Consider the following 17,532-nt stretch of genomic DNA (forward strand, 5'->3'; position numbering starts at 1 on the left):
TGGAAACTAAAGACTTTGTGTGAGAATCTCCTGAGCCGAAAGAAACTATACGGGACAGAACCTGAAGAGGGAACAAACCTAGAGGATAGACAACAGCCTGAAGCATCTTTGCTGTTGTTTGTTTACTGTGTTTCCTTTCTTAAATCTTTTTAACATGATATGAAAAGAGCAAGTGCAATATAAACCAAAAATTCAAGTTTCTCTACGTTTGGCTTATACCTACCACAGTTCCTAAGGGAGAGAAAAGACCTGTGTCTCCTGTAATGCAAGATTTTCTCCTTTTTTGACAACTATAAGGTGGCAGACAAGGCTAATGACACTTCAGAACCTGCCATTCAATACTATTGCAGAAAAAGACAGCAAAGAAGAAATAAAAAGTAGTGTAACAACAATATTTTCCATGAGGTGCCAGCAGAAGTATCTGAACGTATTGCTAAAGCCTTGCAAGTGCTTTTTCAGGCTGCTAAACAGTCACAGAGGAACAAATTTCACATGTGTGACGTGAATAACCTTTCATAGTTTATCTTTCAGTTGCTCAGTACTCAAAGTGGCATTACTGCTCACTTCCTCTTTCCCTCTCCAACCTTCACATGCACTACTGGAATTCTGTGCTGATCTTCTCTTTGTCTCCCTCCCCCTGACAGCCCTTTTCAAAATGTTACTGATCTTCAATTTGCTAGCTTTAGTTTCCAGCCTCCTGTAACCTGGAAAAAAAATTCATGTCCCACATGTCTTTTATGTTGAATATTCATGTAATTAAGAGTATTCAGATTTATCCAATGTCTCCAAGGACAACTGGATATTTAACTGTGAAGTCTTATTTCATGAGAACGAAATAGGATAAGCGATGTATCACAGAGTAAGCAGGTATTGCATGGACAGTCAGAATGACCAAGAGTAAGTTTTGTTTTTCATGAATATGATTAACATATTTAAGAAGCCCAACATTATACTTCCTAAGTAATGTGCTCTTGTATTTTCACTACATGATTTTTTTATTTATTGTCCAATAAGATGCATGATATGCTAAACCTTAAATATATGTATATATGTGGCTAGAATCTATATGAGAAAATAAGAGGATTAGAAATGATTAAATATGTAACTTCAGTCTTGATAAATAACATGAGCTTTTATGTGCTTCTTGGTTATCCACTAAAGATTGTTGGACATACATTTTCAAGATTATCATTACACTTGAAATCAAGTTAAAGTAGCATGAAATCTACCACTTCAAAGGGATTACAATAACAGTATAACCTGGAAAATTAGTTTGTATGAGATTCTTCTATAGTCATATTTCAAATAATTAACATTTCACAGGGACAAAACAACATTTTGAATACAAGGATAATAGACTCATAAGCTTACATTTCAGGTTTCAAGTTTGACTGTGTGTATCCCTAGATGACAGCATTCAGAAAAAGTTACCAAGTTGGTATTAAAAAACCAAACAAACAGAAAGCAAATTCAGCATCTCCTATGGGTCAAACCACAATCTCACAATAACAAAGGTCAGTTGTCTCCCATTTTTTAAGTCTCACACCCACATTTATTTTGATGACAGAGTAACATATAGCTGACTGTGGAGTACTACTGGAAAGTTCTTAAGTACCAACTCTGCATCTTGGCTCAGCTGAAATGCAGAGCTACCAGTAGGAATGCAGATCGCACTGGTAGCTCCCAGTTCATTTTTTTCTGAAGTTTAATACACAATGACAATGGCAAATTTTATATTCCTGATGAAAATGTGAAGCAGAAATGTCAAGCAACACGATCAATAATTTGAGCAGCCCCACACGCGAACAGAACTCCACAGCAAACTGTAGCTCCTCAGCACAGAATAAAAGTTTATATTACTTGGTTTCTAGAAGAAAATTCAGACACTTTTTTTTCTTAAATGTGCACATGAACGGCAATATCATACATTTTCATCTGAGTATTTTTCTCTATGTGAAAGAATTCTTTCATAGACCTTAGTCCTTCTAAAACAAAACCACTTCATTTGCAAACTAAGAAAACCCTAAGAATGCAAATAGAAATGTGGCAACTTACTCACCTGCATTGGAGCCTGTCAAGTTGTAACGCGCGTTCAGCTTTTTAATGATATTTTCATGGATCTGATACCAGTCACTCTCTGTGTTGCACCTAGAAAAATGATAACTTTCTTAACTCTGAAATAGGGACACAAGTTTTTCAGACCGGCTTCACCACATATCTCTAAACAAATCCTGGTTTGTTCACAAAACTAATAATACAACAGGAGCTAATAAAGTCCCATGAAACTGCCCATCTCAATGGAAAGGGTGAGAGTGCTCTTACCATTTGAGAAAGGCACCACAGAAATACCTGCTTCGTGTGGCAAAGGGTGGGAGAAAGACATAAGCAATTATGCTCAGGAACTCAGCTGTGACCAAGTTCATCATTGGTATAGATCTATCCTTCAGCACTAAACCACACAGAAATCTATCTTGTGACACTCATGAAGAGACACATGACTCGGAGCCAGTCTTAGAAAAATCTGTGCTGTATGCTTCAAAGTTATTTAAAACAGGATGTTATCTTCAGGATGTAGTCAGTGAAAGAACAAATTACATTTCAGTATACATTTAGAAAACAGCTGCTTTTCCATAAGGAAAAACTGACCATGTTCTAATGATCACTTTCCATGGTTTAGACTGGAGTTAGTCTTAGCATCAAATCTGATTTTGAACAACACTTCTTCTTCCATCGCTTTTGTTATTTTAAAACAAACAGGCAAGATTAAAAAAACCAAAACAACAGAATAGGCAGACAAATCTAACAATTTGTTAACTAACAGCGAACGCTTATTTAACATCCTGGGAGTCTAAATAAGGGCCAGCCCACGTGTCCACTGTCACACTAAATTGCTTTTCTGCAGCACTGATTCCAGCATCTCTAATTCAGCACAGAGGGATACAGAGGAGAGGAGAAAGGCTGCCTGAAAGACTTCCATGCCTTCAAGATTTGAGTGCTAAGTTCCTCACGTGCAGGATAGTATGTGTCTCAGGTTTATGTACTTAGAATAGACCATTTATGTACTTAGAATAGACTACTCAACAAAACGGTTCCTACTGTAATGTCCAAGATCAGCGGGAAATTACATGCACTGTGTTGCTACAACAAGAAAATTGAACTTTCTTCCAATTACTATCAGCCAAAATCCACTATTTAATCAACGACTCATTTTAAAATCTATTTTTGATTTTTCATTCTCCAGCACTAACTGCCTTTTACACTTTGGTTATTCCCATCATACAATTGCTTCATTTCACAAAAAGATACTCTGCCTGGTTTTTTTGTAGTTATGAAGTACTTCCACTAGCTGCCTAGGCAGCACAAGGCGTTTAAACAAGTCCTAAAAGCACTCCACGTTGCTGTAAAAAGAGAGCTCAAGAAGCTCTTACAAGGATGTGAAAAATGCTGAAACAGACACAAAGATCTAAAAGGATGTAACTTTATCTTTAATATTATCACACTTTACGAACACATCTGTAGAACTAGCCAAAATTTCCAAACTGTGACCAAAAAAAAAAAAAAAAAGAGAAAAAAAAAATTAGCTACTACACTTTTTTGGAACAGAAAGGAGCTACAGCTATTTACTCACACTGCATTTAACACCACTGCTTCTGATGCAAACTGACTCAAAGATACTTCTAAAAATTAAGAAAAAAGCATTCCTTACATGTATACTTTTAAGACAAGGTCATCCTTTGAATCTCCTGCCAGCAAATCTGCAATACTGAGGACTGCACAGCCAAAGGGCCGTCTATATTGTACGTTGCAGGCATTTTTCTTTTCTCCAGCTCCCATTCGTCCTGCCAAACAAAATACATATTTGATGCATTATCCATGGAACTGTCTCTCTTAAAACCACAGAAGGGAGGCAGAGAGCAGTCCAGCTCCGTATGGTGACAGATCTGAGTAGATGATGCCAAGCGTCCTCATTTCGAATCTGGTCCATCTTCATACTACATTAGGATAACAAATGGTACAGGAAGTCCACTAAATATGTGGTGATCTTGAAAGGTCTCAGACCAGAGGTACTGCTCATCCTCTCATGACCTCCACTCAACAAACAACGTTTTCTGATACCCAGTGACAGCACGCTCATGACACCACCCAATTAAAATTTAGAGTTTAGACATGACAGTGTTCAACATTTGCTGTCCAGTAAGAATTATTTTACTGTGGTTGTTGCTACCCGTGATTTTCATGAGGTGTTGCGATTGATCCATTACAATTTAGTAATCAAATGTTGATTCTGAATAGGCAACTGGCTAGCAAGGGGATAATCAACTAGCTGCAGAAAAATCAAGCAGAGATGAAACATGGGGAGGAAAGATGACAAAGGGCAGAAGAACAATTTGTGATAAGGAAGGCGGCAGCCAAGGAAAAGAGATTTGAAGCAAAATATTTTTCCTAGCCTTTTCTATTTTTTTTAAATACAATTGATCAATCTTCTCACTGTGTTCCTGGCATTTGAAACTGCCCTCTTTCTACCCATTTTATTCAATTGTGCACTGGCAGCTATGTATCTTTCCCACCAAGTCTTAATTTCTGACAAGAAAAGCCTATGGTTGCAGTCGCTGCAGGGCAATGCCTCCTCCAAATATTCCTATGCATCACAGCAGCTAGAAGAATAATTGTTCCTTTTCACACCATGCAGCATATAAATCTTATTTTAACTTTTTAATATTTCAGTGGTTCATTTATAAACTTGACTGAGAATATATTTGAAAACTATACAATAGGAAAAATTCTACTCCTTATACTTCTTTAAAGCATTTATTCTTACCAAATATACTTACATCAGAGTTTACCATACCTTTTCCAAATCCTTGCCAATAAAACCAAACCACAATATTTTGATATTCTGATGAAACACTAAAACAGCATGAAAATGCAAGGCAAAATTATTCCTCAAAGCTGTAAAATAGTGTTTACTTTGTAAGAAGTTGTTTCTGAACTCAGCACAAGTTAGAGCGACTATATTTCAAACCAAAATATCTTTCAAAAATACGATGAAAAGTTATATTTAGTACTGCACTGATGCAACTACAGAGACAGTTTACAAAGAAAATATATCTAAGAGGTCAGAAGCAGACCTGAAGATTATTGTTTCACATCAGTACAGCCCAGAGGATAACTTCTTAAAATAAATACCTAACACTAACATACACTTCTCTTCCACTTTGTTCTAGAGGACTCGATATCTGTCTATAGCATCAGGGATTATAATTATTATGAGACTTTCTCCACTTCCTCCCCTCTCCCCCTTTTTAAAGGGGTCAGGGGGAAGACAAAATTCATCTGAACAATTTCAGATATACATCAGATATTATATACTAATTAAGTACATTGAATTTCAAGGCAAGTCTTTCTGCAAACAAAGGATGCTTGAAATTACTCTCTTTGGAACAAGAATGGACTCCCCAATGACAGCTCCATCATCTTAACACAGTTTATATTTGACACTTTCATTTTGTTTTGTGATAGTAAGAAAATATCCTGCATCTAAACTCAGTTAGCAGTACACTTGAAAAATAACACAAAACAATGCTGAGAAATCTGAAGCAATTCTTCCATCAAAAAACAGGCATTTTCTTTTCCAAAAATTTATTCAAAGACCTAGCTAATCTAACAAATCCCAAAGCTGACCCCAAGCAGTTTTCTTTTATTTACTGTCATATGTCTAACAAATGTAAGATTTCTACTCACAGATTATACCTACCTATTCGGATAATGTGCACAGTGATATAGATGTCCTTCCTGAGTTCACTGCTACCCAAATCCTGCACAAGATCAGAACCTCATTATTTCTGACTCCTGATTAAAATGTGACATTTAAAGAGATCTTTACACACTGCTTTCACTGCCAGTGAAAGTGATAAATGAACAATGAGTTCATTTATACAGCATTAACAAATTATCCCTTTAACACTTTAAATTGGTGGTCATGCACGCAAAATGTCCGGAAATATCATGGGCTAGAATATGCTGTAATACAGCAAAATCAGTGGGAGGACACAGGAGACTCGTTGTGTGCCTTGAACAGCAGCGATGCATTTTGCATCTAATATTCTGAAAGTACAGAGTGTGCTGCACAAACAATGTTTTGGTTGTAAAAAGCACAAGGAAGAAAACTAACTGGTCTTTGTTGCAGGGAGAAAGACTGGTACGTGTGCCCACGTGGAAGTTTAGATGAGTGTCCACGTATTGCCAGAAAATATTGAAGTTGGGAGTTCAGCAATACACTTCAACCAGCCTTTAGAGTTGATGTTCATAACAAAGTAAAAGCTTAGGCAGCAGTTCTGAGTCAACCACAGAATAACAATTTAATCCAACTTCTATTTTCAATACCCAGCACAACAAAGACTGAGAATAGGAAGAACTCACCACAAAGAGAGAACAGTGTCTTTCAGGCTTTTCTGGACATTTTGGCAAACCATTTCTATTCAGTCTTAAAAAAAATCTTTCACTGTAAGAAAACAAATATGACAGATACGTTGAATAACACTACAGCAAAGTAGATCTCATTTTCATCTTATTTCCAGATGCAACCTTCCTTCAAGATATAAAAGAATGAAATAATTTCTTTCTAAAAGTCTCAGCTGTATCAGTAAAAACAACAGAGAGACTAGTGAAAGGTGGTGATTTACTTAATCATCTAAAAAAATTACAAAAAAATCAATACAACATGGAAGACTTATTGTCATTTGGAAGAATGATATTGTATATCCTAGTAAACAGAGAACCACAAGCAATAAAATCCATTTATCCTAGAACTGAAATTAGATGTGTAGTATGTTGGTATTGATTCTTGCTAAACAAATGTCAACATTGCCATGCTTGTATTCAACCAATATCCTTCTTCATAGAAAGGAAGATGATCCTAGGGGGCATTTTTCCTACTTAACTGTATTGAAATCTCTCACTAGAGTACACTGATTTTAGCAGTTTTGTAAGAGTTTTGGAAGTTCCAGCAGGGCAAATTTCAATTTTGGAATTCTGTTTTGCAATCTACTGTGGGGTGTTAAATGCTGCAGCTGATATAAGTACTATCACTAGTGAGGAGATGCAGAGAATTCTTATTTTGGAATAGAAATTACTTTTTGAAACATTCCTATTTCACAGTAGGTCCATTACGGATAATCTCTGAGCAAACTTGGCAATTCATGCATGGGAAGTTTATGGAAAAAAAAACACCAACCCCCCCCCTCCCAAAACCACCCCACCCAACTTTCCATGCTTTGGATAATTTTCTCCAAGATAGACTCATAGGAAATGTAACAATCATATTTCTGCAGTGAGAGATGTGGAAGATGGGAAAAGCAAGGAAGTCAGAAGTATTATATATGTTTCTCTTCACTCTCTCACCCCCAGCCAGCCAGACATTTCAGTCTGGATGCCCTGTAATGCTCAAATCGGAGACAAAATTTCCAAAGCGCAGCTAGGTTTTTTCTCATCTGTATCCACCTCTTCTGCTTATCCCAGAGGCTAAACATGGTTTACCACTGTTCTGTACCATCCACAGCTTTTCAAAATGCAGCTGGAAAATCACTAGGAATATGTTGGATAAGATCCAACTCAATAGAGACTAATTAAATCTTTATTGCACTAGCATTTGCCTTGTAGTAAACCTACACTGATCATCCACAGAATCAGTCATTCACATCGAAAGGGACTTCAAAAGGCCTCTAAGTCCAACCTCCTGCTCAAAGCAGGGTCAGCTATAAGGTCAGATTAGCTTGCTCAGGGCTTTAGCCAGACGGGTCTTGAAAACCTTCAGTTATGGAAACCACACAGACATTCTGGAAAACCCATTCCAGTGTCTGACTGTCCTCAATTTTTTCTTTATATCCAGGTGGACCTTCTCTTGTTTCAATTTATATCCCTTGTCTCTCGTTATCCCACCATGCACCACTGATGTTATTGATCTTGTAGGTACAGGCAGGTGACTCAGCTCCCCTCGAAACCGCTTCTTCTCCAGCCTGAACAAGCCCCACTGCCTCAGCCTGACCTCCCAGGGCAGGAGGTCCTGCCCAGAAACAAACGTGAGGCCTTCTGCTGAACTCACTTCAGTTCTTTAATATCTGTCTTGTACTGGAGGACCCAAAACTGGGATGGTCTAGCCAATGCTGAGCAGGGGATGATCGCTTCCCTTAAGCAACTGGCTATGTTCTTGTTGACACAGCCCAGGATGCTGTTACACTCAAGAGCACATTTCTTAAGAGCTAAGTCTGGAGAACGCTTTATTTTTTTTTATGTGCCAGCTATCCAGGCCAAACCTACAAACACTTAAACTTTTTTATTGTCATTATTTGAAAACATTTGTGCAATCCTCAGCTATGCAGCTTTTTTATCAGACAGCATAAAAGGCAGAACCTAAGAATAGTAGAGTTGAACTCAAATACCTCAAAGTGCATGAAAATGCTATTTTCTCAGAAACATTCATGTTTTATGATACAGCCAACTTCCACAGCTTGGGTCTCCATGGAAACTTTAAAATTCAGTTTTAAAGACTGTTTATGTGAGTATATTTTTACAGAGAAACAAGCTGGTATTTTGCTGTTGATTTAAAAATGGTTTTCAAAATAATTCTGCCCTTTCATTTAGATTTAGCTCATTTGCAATATTGGAAAATACAATAAAAACAGTGCAGAGCTTTGTTTATAGGTCTCACACAAAGTTATTGTACATTGAACAAGAATTATTATTTCAATTGCTAAAGCTTTAGGACTGTGTTATGTTGGGCACCATGCAAAACTGAATAAAAAGAAAAAAGTCTCTGTTCCAGCAGTAACAATACAGCTTCTGTGCTCTGAAGCCTGCAGTGCATTGGTATGCGTCAATACAAGTTTGGCCAATACAAGGTGATTCTGAATTTCACCACTTTATCTTCTATAGAACTATTTAAAAGTAATACGTACATACACAGCACATTTCACTACATTTTTTGTCCTTAAAGCAACCACTAGACGTGTTGGTTCAGAGAAAAATACCATTCAACAAGAAACTGTCTTGCTGTGGATAAGCTATCTTCATAGTTTACCTATGAACTGGCAAATACTGAATTTAACTGGGAGTGTATTCTATATTTACTGAAGCTTACATTCTGCAGAAACAAAGGCACGTCTTTTGAAAGCTTCCTACTCACTATCCACTACGATATGAAATTTTCAAGCTCTGCTTATACTCACAGACCATGACATTATGATTCACAACACAATTAAAAGCCAAGGACTTTTGTCATGCCACAAAGAAATGCACTGATTGCAACAGACACATAATGGTTATGCAGATCTAATTTCCTCATTTGAATTTGAAATTTTGACTGAAGTATAGGACCCAGTGATGACGAAAAAGTAAACCAAAACCAACAAATAAATAAAAATAAAATCTTAATCCTTGTTTGGTGATTTGATAAATTTTTTTTTTTTGCTTGAAACATATCACAGCACCAGTTACAGCTCAAATTAGAATAGTTATCTTTGAACATTACCAGGGAGCAAATGCAAGCAGTTAGACTTGTAAGATTATGAGAAAAAAATGGCAATGTGTACATCTAAGTACAGAGAGCATGTGCATTTATATACCATTTGAAAGGATTTCTGTGGAGACAAACAAGATAGAAAATGGTTGAGGAAAGTAAACAGCTTTCCTAAAACAAAATAAAAGACAGAATTCCCAAGATCTGAAAGCTTGGCTTCAAAGAGCAGCAAAAACTCCAGAGGGTTAAATCTAGGGCTAGTATCTTACTGCACAGCAGTTCTCAGCAGTCAGTTACACATACATATATACAGCAAATGCACACAGCAGTACCCCAAAGCAGAAATACTTTTCCTTTGTATTAAGATGATTTGATTCTAGTTTAGACAGCAATGAATTTTTTATGAGCACCAATCTCGCCACTTAAACATGCTGTACACATTTAAACTCTGCTGTCTTCCCACTAAAAATAAGGAAATAACTAATGCTGGAAAGATTAATTTAAGAAGGTCAACAAGGGATTTTTGTACTGTTACTTCACGTGTATTAGCAAAGTAAAAATGTGTTCCAAATCTGCAGGCTTAACGCATGCATTTAAAAGAAATATGGCCACAAACTGTTCTATTTTCATAAGTGACCCCTATTTCCTTAGTATTAGCAGGAAAATGTTACGAGTCACATGTTACCAGTCTAGACAGATTGCTTGTTCTATGATTGATAAACACACTATCAAAAAAAGAACCAGCCAGATTTATACCACATGGCATATTCCTGTGGTAAAGCTATGTCATCAAACAGCCATAGTTCTCGATATAGCTTCACTTTCAGACATCTTTATAAATGCTCTCTACTTAAATATAGGTTACAGTGATTTCTAAAGCAAATAATGAGAGACAGTAAGAGAATACTACCACGTAATTCACCAGCTCAAGTTTATCACATTCCAGAACACCGTCAATGGATGCTTGTTAAGAACCTGAATCTGAATTGATTTAATTTACAGCTAAAGGCTCATTGACTTCATAAAACCAAGATCAGACACAAGATGTTACTCTCATACTCAGTGGTGAAATGCAAAGAAATGTGGTACAACGTGTCATAAGTTACTGAAAATAAAGCCTTAAAAGTATATTCTTAATCAGAGAATAACTGAATGATAAACGTGCCAACATGACATAGCAGTACAAGCTGTTCCACAGCAAGTCAGCCCCCGTATTTTATCTCTGTCATGCACTTTACGAAAACCATACACAAATTTCTAACTGTAAAATAAGTAGCAATGAGCGAAGGGGGAGAGAAAAGGAAGAATGAGTACTACAAAAATAAGATTTTGGCCAATTTCAGATAAAGACCAAAGCATTACCACTAACAAAAATGAATCAAACAAAACAATAATATGATGTTATAACAAAGCTTATCTTCATGTCTCCTAGCCATGCTGACAACATGGGGGAAGAAGAAGAAAAACATTTTCAAACACTAGCTTTATGCTGTGGAGCCCAATTTCCCTTGGTTAGCTGTACAGTTAACAAGGAAAAAAGGAAAAGGGAAAGCAAAAAGGGACATGGGAGGGAAAAAACAGACAAATGTAGCTAAATCAAGCTCCTGCTCTCACCTTCTATCTCTTTATTAACTGAAGACAGTCTTGAGAAATTCATTTTTGTCAACACAGCCTACATTATTTTAGATATTTACAGCTGTATTTTAACTGAAAGGTGGCACGACACACTTCTTGAAAAGAGTTAGGAAGCAGTAATAGTAATTTTAAACTATTTTTTGTGAGGTACCAAGAGCGAAAGGAAGACGGTACAGTTTTAAAAGACAGACAGCATACTGGAATCTATCAGCAGGTATTTACAACTAAAGAAACAACACACACCAGAAGCTGGAGCTCTCACTAATAGTGAGCTTAGTCTGCCACCACGGATAAACATTTTGCAGCACAGCATTATCAGTGCACAGACCTACAGATCCTTTAAGCTGAATTACAGTCTTGATTATTATCCTAGCCACTGTCTGAGGTAACAGCATGGATACAAACAGATTTACTGTATCTTTCCCCATTGAAGAGAGCAAGAGGAACCGGTAAAAGTTAAGGGAAACAAGAGCATTTAAGGAAATTCCCCTCCCTCCAACAACACCTGGGCTCCTATGTATTCATCACCATTTGGGAGTTTACAAACAGCAAGTCTGTATTTTTGTGCTGACCCTAACGTGCCTTTTGACGGTAACCAGTGCAACTGCAACATGTTCTCAGCAAGATGATCTGTAAGCCCACCAGAATACCACTGGTGTTGAATATATCTCATCATTACCTAAATCTGTCACAAATATGTCATGGCTGGTACACATACCCCTATTCTAACACTGCATTCATTTCTGAATGTAACTAATTGTTTAAGCTCCACCAGCTAAGAGTGGAGACAGGTCACCTCTTGCAGTGCTTTCATCATTGTAATTAAAAACAATTGTTTCTCCTGTTACTTTTCAATTCTTACAATACAAACAGTAAGAGGGTTATTTGTTAATGCATATGAGAGACCTAATCGATACCACAGGTTCCTCTTGCTTGGGTTGGTTTATGTGTTTTAAAAAAGCATCTACCTACACAAGATCAGACCAAAGGTCTATATAACCTAGCACCCTTACTCCAGCCACAGCAAGTAGATGTTTGAGAGAATCTTTAAAGAGTAGATAGGTAGGTACATTTGTTTCACTAAATATGGGTATTCATGAGAGGAACTGAGCTACATCATGAAATACAACTAATTTCTAACACACCCTCACACCTGGGAATATCACATCTGTACATGTTGTTTTGAGGGCATAAAAGATATGACTAAAACCAGGCTCTGACTCCCAATAAAATACAAACCCAAAGCCTTTCAAAAGCATTTTCTTGCTAGACTACACTTGTGCCTTTTTTTAGAAACTCATTCCTACCATATCTACCTCATTTTACTTATCCACAAGCGTAGTTACTTTGCTGCAAAGTCACATGCAGCAGCTCCCGTACAACTGCTGAATAGGACAGTCTGAGCAGTCATGGCAATGCAAATAGGCTTTCTGAAATGCCAACTCCTCAAAAAATACTTGGAACACTAGCCTGAAGTAAAATGTTATTCTCTTGCAATTCAAGAATGTTCAGTATTTACAGAGCAATTTATCAAAAATGTCTCATTAATAACAGCAAATTACACAGCATTGCACAAAGTCAGATTAAATGAATGATTTGTAAACAGAAGTGTTATTAAAACACCTAGAACCTCTTAAAGCCATGATGAACCCTTCTGACCAGCTGGCAATGAAGGGCAATATAAATCTGTAGAAGAGACATTTACTACAGAAACTACCACAAGGCCAAAACATTTGGCAGGAGGATGCAGCTGTGCCAAACATTCCTTTCATACACATTCTTCCCACTGCATAAATCGTATCTGCTTATACTATTGTTGTTGATGAGTATGTAAAACTGAGCTACCAAAAAAATTACTCACTTGTGAGGAATACATAAAATGTATTTTTTTTTCTATTGATATACGAAAACTAAAAAAAAAAAAAAAAAAAAAAAAAAATTAATATATATAGGTACAAGGGACAAAGAGGACAGAAATCTTTGTAAGATACCAACCCATTGATTTTGAAATTTCTCATTGGTCATGGTACATTCCTGTAAATAGTTTCTAGATCCAGAACAGTTTTCAGGTCAAAACCAGACTCAGGGAAAAAAGAAAAAAAAAAAAAAATCCTCCTCACACCATAAGGTAAGTAGCCTGAATACTCATGGAGTACCTAAGAGGCTCAACTTCCAATGTTTGATTATTGTACATTGACTACTTTATAGATCAGCCTATTAGCTACAGCGAGTGTGTCTTTTACTCTTTCAGAACCATTTTGCTTTTCAAAACAACAAATGAAAACATAATTAATAGGGCACACTGACTGACTGGACCAGCACTTTAGTGTTCTTATCTCCAATGTGGAGGAGCTCCACAGCAGGCAGTTCAAGACAGTATTCTCAAGCGAAAAGTATTATTCGCTTGTGGCACTTCCCTCACATTTCCAGTCTGACTGAGAACAAGGAACAACTTTTTTGCTAATCTCCTGATGACTCCTACTCCAGAATTTCTCCTTGTCTAGGATCCAAGCAGAGGAGAAGCCCTATGACTTCTACTACTTCACTACTCCTGCCAAGAAAAGGCTGACAGGCTATATATGTCCTGACTATATTCTTCCATGTAGGAATCCTTCTGCTTACAATGAATAACTGGAAAAAATGAGGCACATTATCTAAAGGGAAGCTTTTGAAGTTTCTGGAACTTCAGGCTGCTCTTTTAAGCTGCTTTTTATAACCCTGTATTTACTTCCAATTACAATCACACCAAATACATTCTTGTCCCCAAGGGCGAATTACCAGGTGTCTTAAAGTCAATAATGAAATAATTAAGCCTGCTTATATATTGAGAGTGTGTGTGTATATATATATATAACAATATAAAGGATGACATAAAAATTTCAAAAATATCAGCAACCACATTCACAAATGTGCATACCAAGTTACCCATCTAAAGAGGTACTTTTATTCCAAATGCATAAAGGATTGTTAATAGAGCAGTACTTTCTTGCCAAAGTGACCTTTACGTTTCCTTCGAGGTGTTTCAACCCTCCTGCTAAAATCAGGCACACCTCCTGAATGAGCAGGAAGTAAATAAAACCAGGCTGGTTTTGTTTTATCTTGTTTCTGAGGAGAAACTAGACGTGGAGAACTTTTTTAAGAGTCTGCTAGCCAGAAAAAACAAGATGCTTCATCTCTCCTACATCTATGAGGTATAGATATATACGCATTGATTTTGTGTAATTTGCTGTAGCACAGTTTTAATACTGTGCAAGATGAGATATTTTTGCGCGCACTGCACAGGAAATTGAAAATAACATTGAGCTACCCTATGCTGTGATCCAGTAAAAGTGCAGATTATGCTTTTGTGGAAATATTATAAAGGAAAAGTAGCCCTGAGCAACTTCATTGCTTCTGGTTCCCATGGGTTTTTGCCTCTACCAGAAACCCTGCTAGCTCCTTTAGCTCAAATCCCCACCCTCTGTAACAGGCACATTTTCATGAAGAAAATCAGGATCCAAGACTACTTCAAGACAAAAAGCATCCATGGGTAATGTGGAGGTAACCGAGTAATAACTTCCAAGGAAAAGTATTAATGAAGTGAAGGTTACACCTGTTAAAAAATAGTATTTTAAGGGAGAAGGCAGAATAGTGATAGAGTAAAAATTATAAGGAACGCCTAGACTGCATGTAGCATATGATATGGCATTGTACTAAGCACGCTTTCATGTACATACATTTTTGCTTTACAAAAATTCTATGTTGCTGAAAAACTACAACAAAGTCTAGTCTGAATTTTGCCTCTCTAGTCAGTGTTCGCTCCTCGCAGAAAATCTGTGCTATTGGGATCGGGTAACTTAGTCTGAGATACAGCTAAAACATATCCTTAAACAACTGGAAAAAACCAGACACACTTTTTTTCCAGAATGAAATTAATTCTCATAGACAATGGTAGAAACAACCCCCTCTCTTTATGCAGGGTTATTTATTAAAAAAGACTGAATTTCCATGACATTCAGAAACAAAAATTATATATTGAACAATCAGATATTGTACATACAGGAGCAGAAAATCTGAATATCAACTAATGTGCATGCATGTATGCACATATATAACATTTTTTTCTCACTTTCTCGCCATCTTTTGTATTCGAAATACATTGCACCATCTAAAATGATTTCCAAATCTGGTTTTAAAGCACCCTCCCAACCATTTCACAAACCTAATTTGTTCTTTTCTTTAATGTTAGACTAAAATAAAGAATCAAGTGTCTGGAAAGAACATGGAAAGGAACGATACACGCACACGTTGTATACAAAAAAAGTCCAAAATAACATCTCTAGCATGAAACACTTGCACGATAAGCATGCTATGAAAAGAACCATAAAGAAATTGAAATTAATTAACAGCTGTCTCTGAACTGAAACTTCTTGACCAACTTGATAAAATTCTATAATGAAATGATCGGCCTGGTAGATGAGAGATAAGCAGTGGGTAGTATCTACCTGGACTTCAGTATGTCCTTTGACACTGTCTCCCATATGATCCTCATAGACAAGCTGTTGATGTATGGGCTGGATGAGCAGACAGCAATGTGACTTGAAAACTGGCTGACTGGCCAGGCCCAGAGGGTGATGGTCAGTGGCACAAAGTCCAGCCGGAGACCAGTAACTAGCAGTGTACCCCAGGGGTCAATACTGGGTCCAGTCCTGTTTAACATCTTCATCAATAACCTGGATGATGGGGCAGAGTGTACTCTCAGCAGGTTTGCTGATGACACAAAACTGGGAGAAGTGCCTGATACGCCAGAGGGTTGGGCTGCCATCCAGAGGGATCTCAACAGGCTGGACAAATGGGCTGACAGAAGCCTCCTGAGGTTCAACCAGGGGATGCGCAAAGTCCTACAGGAGGAACAATCCCATGCAGTACGTAGTGGGGGCTATCCAGCTGGAATGCAGCTTGGCAGAAAAGGACCTGGGGGTCCTGGTGGACACCAAGTTGACCATGAGCCAGCAATATGCCCTTGTGGCAAAGAAGGCCAAGGGTATCCTGGGCTGCATTAGGCAAAGTATTGCCAGCAGGTTGAGGGAGGTGCTCCTTCTCCCCTCTAGTCAGTGCTGGTTACGCCACACCTGGAGTACTGTGTCCCATTCTGGGCTCCCCAGTACAAAGGAGACATGAACATACCGGAGAGAGTCCAAGAAGGGCCATGAAGATGATTAAAGGACTGGAGGAAAAGGCTGGGAGAGATGGGACTGTTTAGCCTGGAGAATAGAAGGCTCAGAGGAGATCTTATTAATATAGATATAAATACCTGAAGGGAGGATGTAAAGAAGACAGAGCCAGGCTCTTTTCAGTGGTGCCCAGTGACAGAACCAGAGTCAATGGACACAAACAAAAGCACAGGAGGTTCCCTCTGAGCATCAGGAAACAATTTCTTTACTGGGAGGGCATCTGAGCACTGGGACAGGTTGCCCAGGGAGGTTGTGGAATCTCCATCCTTGGAGACATTTAAAAGTCATCTAGACATAGTCCTGGGCAACCAACTCTAGGGGAGTTAGATCAGATGACTTCTGAAGTTCCTTTCCAACCTCAACCATTCCATGATTCTGTGATTATGTGTAAGTACCACATAAAGGCAGTATAGACAGACAGCTGGGTCATTTGAATCTTTACAGAAATATGGTTCTTTACACATTTTTTTTCCATCTTCCACCACTGCGAGTTAATAACTTCCATGCCACAACACTTTACCACTTGTCTTTACTTGCCCTGAAGTTCCAAGTGACTATAATTAACAAACTGTTCCACACACCAAGAAGCAACATTCTTCATTAGCCAGAGGGCCATCCATACAGGATTCTTCTCCTGTACTTTTTTAATAACTTCCCTAGCCTTGCACTGAGTACATACACTACAGATTCACAAATATATTCTCCATGTCCTTTATGGTCTAGTGTTCAACATTGTTTAGAAGCAAGAAAGAATTTTACTATTCGAGTCTCCTGCGTTTAGAGTGCTGATATCTGAAGCACTGATCCTACATAAACTAGATATTGAAACTCAAGTGTAACCCACTTACATGCTTAAAGTAATATTGAAACTTTGAGGTCTTGCTCAAGAGAGGCCACAGGGATATCTTTGAAGGAGGACATCTTGGGTTCTCAGTAGTGAGCCTTCTGGGTAATGGAAATGTATTATCAGCTTGATTCTGAGGTATGCAAGCCCTTCCTTGCTGTTGTTCTGACTGCTGACTTAATTAGCAATAGTCAGTTGTGTAAACTTTATTAGAGGGATGATTACAAGTCGACTTCTTTAAGCTGTGCTAGAACAGAGCAGATCTCAGGTTTGAAGATGTTGACAGAGGTTGCAAAAAAATGCCTTTAAACATTCTCTTACTATAC

The 17,532-nt window shown here is 37.7% G+C and overlaps 1 protein-coding gene across 2 annotated transcripts in view; it reads right to left on the minus strand.

Annotated features, from left to right (window-relative positions):
* Positions 1-17,532, minus strand: part of DOCK4 (dedicator of cytokinesis 4) — a 255,398-nt gene that overhangs the window by 124,094 nt on the left and 113,772 nt on the right. For both annotated transcript variants that reach the window (XM_052789666.1, XM_052789665.1), the window contains exons 9-12: positions 6,421-6,502; positions 5,756-5,816; positions 3,707-3,839; positions 2,060-2,148 (exon numbers count right to left, since the gene is read on the minus strand). In XM_052789666.1, coding sequence (XP_052645626.1) covers positions 2,060-2,148; positions 3,707-3,839; positions 5,756-5,816; positions 6,421-6,502 — 365 coding nt within the window. The remainder of the gene's footprint in view (positions 1-2,059; positions 2,149-3,706; positions 3,840-5,755; positions 5,817-6,420; positions 6,503-17,532) is intronic.

This window comes from Harpia harpyja, chromosome 6, assembly GCF_026419915.1.
Source record: "Harpia harpyja isolate bHarHar1 chromosome 6, bHarHar1 primary haplotype, whole genome shotgun sequence".
NCBI lineage: Eukaryota > Metazoa > Chordata > Aves > Accipitriformes > Accipitridae > Harpia > Harpia harpyja.